Genomic DNA, 5,547 nt, shown 5'->3' on the forward strand with positions numbered 1-5,547 from the left:
GTTCTCCAGAGAAACAGAACCAATGGGATGTGTGTATATGTAGAAAGAGATTTATTTTAAGGGGTTGATTCATGCAATTGTGGAGGCTTGGCAAGCCCAAAATCTGATGGAGGAGGCTAGCAGGCTGGAGACTCAGAAAAGAGTTGTGGTTTTAGTCCAAAGGCAGTCTGCTGGCGAACCAGGAAGAGCCAGTATTATAGATGAAATCCTAAGGCATCTGCTGGTAGAATTCTCCTTGCATGGGGCAGGTAGCCTTTTGCTGTAGTCACACCTTCAATGGATCGGATGACACCTTCTCATATTATTCTGCCTTACTGGAAGTCCACTGACTTAAATCTCATCCATAAACACACTCACAGAAACATCCAGAATAATGTTTGACCAAATATCTGTGCGCAATGGCCCAGCCAAGTTGACACATAAAATTAGCCATCATAATGGGTTTATTTCATTTTATTCTGTCTATTTCATTTTTGTTTTCAGGTTTGGTTCAATTCAATTCAACAAGTGTTTCACCTGCCCAATAATTGCAGTACACTGTAATTCAGTGAGGGGAAGTTATAAAGATTTAATTGTGAAAGAGTTTGTGGTTTATTTATTTCTTCATTTTGTAAAGCCTCTCAGTGTAGTTTAATTTTAGACGGAAACATTTACTAAGATTTTGGTTTAGGGATGCATCTGTGGTTGGGGGCTGGGAGTTGGAGAGGATCCTGGCTTTGCCGCAGCAGTGTTCACTCTGGGAAACTATCATGCCAGCAGATGGCTGACAGTGGGAAACATCACAGGTGATGCCTTGGGGGTGGTGGAAGAGGTGTGAGGGAGCACTAGGGGAGGTGAGTGGGGAAACTGGGAAGATATCAATCCTAGGGACTGACCCTTTGCTCCAGCTTGGGACTTATCTTGGCCCTGGGAAGTAAAGGCCTTTGGACTAGAACTAAGGGAGGTGTGTGTGTGTGTGTGTGTGTGTGTGTGTGTGTGTGTGTGTTTTCCCCCCATTTAACTCTAAGACCAGGGGACCACTTTAATTTCCAGGTGAAAAAAAATGTTAAGAATGGGTTAAATAAGAGTGTAGTGGCTCAATGGTGATTCCGACCCCACTAAAAGGGTATGTCCATGTCAATTCCTGGAATCTGTGAATATGACTTTATTGGAAAAGGGTCTTTGCAGATGTACTTAAGTTAAAGATCTTGAGATGAGATCATTCTGGATTATCGGGGTGGGCCCCGAATCCAATGACAAATGAATGCCCTCATCCTATATAATAAAAGGGTAATATGCAAATCGACCAAACCGCGGAACGACCGGTTGCTATGATGGGCACTGACCACCAAGGGGCAGAGCCTCAACACAGGAGCTGCCCGCTGGTGGTCAGTGTGCTCCTACAGGGGGAGTGCAGCTCAGCCACAAGCTGGGCTGATGGCTGGTGAGCGCAGCGGCACACCTCCACAGCAGCACTAAGGCTGTCCGACCGACGGCTTAGGAGTGAGCTTAAGCCATCAGTCAAACGTCCCCGAAGGGGGTCTCGGACTGTGCAAGGGCTCAGGCTGGGCTGAGGGACTCCCTCCCCAGTGTACAAATATCGTGCACTGGGCCTCTAGTAAGAGATACACAGAGAAGGTGTGAAGAGGGAGGCTGAGACTAGAGTGATGAGACCACAAGCCCTGGAACACCTGTGCCACCAAATGTGGGGAGAAACAAAGATTGTCCCTTAGGGCCCCTGAAAGAAGGGCAGCCCTGCAGGATTTCAGACTTCTGGCCTCCAGAACTGTGAGAGAATACCTTTTGTTGTTTTAAATCACTATGTTTGTGGTAGTGTGTTATTGTTGGGGTCTAGCCCCAGCAGGTCCAGGGGTTCCCATAGGTGTGGACGGAGGCAGCGTTCAGTTGACCAGCATGGTTGGGTTCTCTCGCCTGGTTCTATCCAGGATCTCCAGTCAAGTTCTGTCCAGGTTCTCTTGCCATGTTCTCTCGCCAGTTTCTCCAGCCAGGTTCTCTCTGTTTAATCTTTTATGAGAATGTTTTCATGTCCTAACTGTATAACTAAAATTTTAATTAATAATTAAATCAAAAAAAGTTATATAGTCATATTGCATAAAACTTGGGGGGAAATAGGCCTGATGAGATAACTCAACTCCTGATTGTGTTTTAGTGTATATGCAGTTCCTTTTCTTAAATACTTTATCTCTTTTATTGACTTATAAAGTTCCTCCAAGACATACACTTTTGGAACATCTTCCAACCAGAATGAGACGGTTTCCTAAATGTCCATTATAATGTAAAAAAAAATCAGTTGTTTTACCTATAAAAATTGTGTATTAAAAATATTCACCCCTCTATATCAAAATAAAAAGCTTCTGCACAGCAAAAGAAACCATCAACAAAACAACAAGAAAGCCCACTGCATGGAAGAACATATTTGCCAATGTTATCACTCAGAAAGCCAAGAGACATATGAAAACATGCTCAAAGTCACTAATCATCCGAGAGATGCAAATCAAAACAACAATGAGGTACCATCTCACACCTGTCAGAATGGCTATCATCAACAAATCAACAAACGACAAGTGCTGGAGAGGATGTGGAGAAAAAGGAACACTTGTGCACTGCTGGTGGGAATGCAGACTGGTGCAGCCACTATGGAAGACAGTATGGAGTTTCCTCAAAAAACAAAACATGGAACTCCCATTTGACCCTGTGATCCCACTTCTAGGAATATATCCCAAGAAACCAGAAACACCAATCAGAAAGGATCTATGCACCCCTATGTTCATAGCAGCACAATTCACCATAGCTAAGATTTGGAAACAGCCTAAGTGCCCATCAGTAGATGAATGGATTAGAAAACTGTGGTACATCTACACGATGGAATACTATGCTGCTGTAAAAAAGAAGGAACTCTTACCATTTGCAACAGCATGGATGGAACTGGAGAGCATTATGCTAAGTGAAATAAGCCAGTCAATGAAGGAAAAATACCACATGATCTCACTCATTTATGGATAATAAAGACCATTATAAACTTAAAAAAAAATATTCACCCTATCTGTGGTCCAATGTGCTCCTCCAATGAAAGTCAACGTTATTGTGAATAATCCTCCAGCTCCATGTGCACCGATGCTATTGCTGACTAAGACGGCAGTTACACATGAACCCAAAATAAGGCCTGCTCTCTTCATTGTAAGATTTGTCTAGAATTATATAAATTTTTATAAATTATTTACATTAAACATATAATACAACATTTACATTCTCTATCATTCATTATTGACCTTTTGATACTATAATATGTTATATTAAATAATGTATAAAATTTTGGCTTTCTTCCTCACCAAATATTTTAGTAGACTTGACAATAAGTGACAAAATTTATAATTATTAAGTTTCATCTTCTGCCACATGTTGGTAATGCCAGTAAAATGGTTAAAATATTTTAACTGTAAGTGACAAAGGAAAGAAGAGAGCAATATATCCTGTAGTTTTATATAACATATCCAACGGATTCTTAAAAATAAATTTCTGAAAATCTCATTAGCTATGACAATTGTTAGAGGCAAATCAAAATGGACATTACAGAAATACAAGAGTAATGGCACATTCTTTTTTTTTTTTGGCACATTCTTTAGGGCAGGTAAGAATTGAGTTTAATAGTGTTGCCTCAGTCAAAGAGAGTGGGAGTAAATTTAACTCAGAAAATATAAGGAGGTAAATGGGAATCTATCTCTCCTAAAATGTTCAAAGGAAAGTGTGAGTTAAGAAAGATTAGAAAAAGTTGTCAGAAATCAGTAGGCAATTTAGTGAAGAAAGGGGTGGGGTGGAATGGAAATGGTATTCTGATTTAATTATATATATTTTTTAAAAGTATCCATTGCAAAGTATTATGCCAGGGGTCCTCAAACTACGGCCTGTGGGCCACATGCAAATACAAATATTGTATTTGTTCCCATTTTGTTTTTTTACTTCAAAATAAGATATGTGCAGTGTGCATAGGAATTTGTTCATAGTTTTTTTTTAAACTATAGTCCGGCCCTCCAACGGTCTGAGGGACAGTGAACTGGCCCCCTGTTTTAAAAGTTTGAGGACCCCTGTATTATGCATTAGGAAGCTTAATTTTAAAACCAAAAGCATAGTAAAAAGATATATTATCTCTGTCACAGCAGAACAGGTTTCAAAAAATATATTTTTAAAGGTTTTTAGTCAGTAAGTACATCATCCTTTATAAAAGGTGTATATATATTTTTTTCTGTCAACACCTTCATTACATTTATAAATACAAGATTTACACAGCATTCCATCAAAAAAAATTTTCCCTAATATTCCTTATTTGCCAAGTCCAGAAGCAAAGACTTTAGCCAAGGCCATTGACTCCTATCAATCAGAACTGTGCTCAGTTTAAAGCAAAGTAGGCAATGGAGGCTACACTTTTGGGGAAGGACAATAAATATTAAATGTAATATTTCATGGATATTCTAAAAGTTCAAATTTTGCAAAAAAATAACCAATACTATACTTCTAAAGGTTGACTAATTTTTTATTTACCTGATCTTCACTTGGAAAATATCGAAGACAAATTCCCCAAAATGTTCCTAGTAGCACACCCAAAATTACATCCCGAAAAGAATTTAAGAGATCATGAAGTATGCCACCTATAAGGGCACACATAAGGAAAAATGATCATAGAGAAATATTTTTACATACCCAACACATCAGAAAATCAAACGTAGGTGATTTATGAAGAAAGGTATGTATTTTATAGAACAAATATAGAAAAATGAATATTTAATATTAACAAATATAAAAAAATGTATGCAGATCTATTTGATACATTAGATGTGTACTCTTAAATAATTTAGTACAAACAATTCAGAAATGTTTATTGAATAAATAGGCCGGAAAACAAAGAACTAATACACTACAATGTGCTCCCCTTACACACCGTGACTACAAGATCAAGTGAGGTAGAAGAATGGACAGAGATTGACAAAGAAGCACCTCCGGCACCTAGCACAAGGCTGGTAATATTTCTTTTCTGATGTATGATTATGACAAAGAAAGAAATTATTTAAATATAAAAAGAACAACCTGGCTGGTGTGGCTCAGTGGTTGAACATTGACCTATGAACCAGGAGGTCACAGTTCAATTCCCAGTCCGGGCACATGTCCAGGTTGGAGGTTTGATCCCCAGTGTGGGCATGCAGGAGGCAGCTGATCAATGATTCTCTTTCATCATTAATGTTTCTATCTCTCTCTCCCTCTCCCTTCCTCTCTGAAATCAATAAAAAATAAATATCAAGAGAACAATATAACAGTAACAACATAAAAAAAGATTTATTCTAGGGTCAATCCTGGGACTATTCAAAGGTCAACTGAGTCATCAATATATTTTATGCAACCACACCTATATAGAATAGTACTTAAAAGTGTGGGTCTGGGGTCAAACAGTCAGATTTATATCTTGGCTACCCTACTTAATGGATTTGTGACTTTGAGCAATTTATTTATTTATTTATTTATTTATTTATTTATTTATTTATTTAAATCCTCACCTGA

At 38.4% G+C, this 5,547-nt stretch overlaps 1 protein-coding gene across 1 annotated transcript in view; it reads right to left on the reverse strand.

Moving 5' to 3' along the window:
* Positions 1–5,547, reverse strand: part of LOC102238694 (sodium/hydrogen exchanger 9B1-like) — a 77,155-nt gene that overhangs the window by 9,924 nt on the left and 61,684 nt on the right. Inside the window, exons 7-8 of the mRNA XM_014547552.1 lie at positions 4,537–4,643; positions 3,039–3,188 (exon numbers count right to left, since the gene is read on the reverse strand). Of these exons, the coding sequence (XP_014403038.1) occupies positions 3,039–3,188; positions 4,537–4,643 (257 nt within the window). The remainder of the gene's footprint in view (positions 1–3,038; positions 3,189–4,536; positions 4,644–5,547) is intronic.

Source organism: Myotis brandtii, unplaced genomic scaffold (genome assembly GCF_000412655.1).
Source record: "Myotis brandtii unplaced genomic scaffold, ASM41265v1 scaffold479, whole genome shotgun sequence".
Classification (NCBI taxonomy): Eukaryota; Metazoa; Chordata; class Mammalia; order Chiroptera; family Vespertilionidae; genus Myotis; species Myotis brandtii.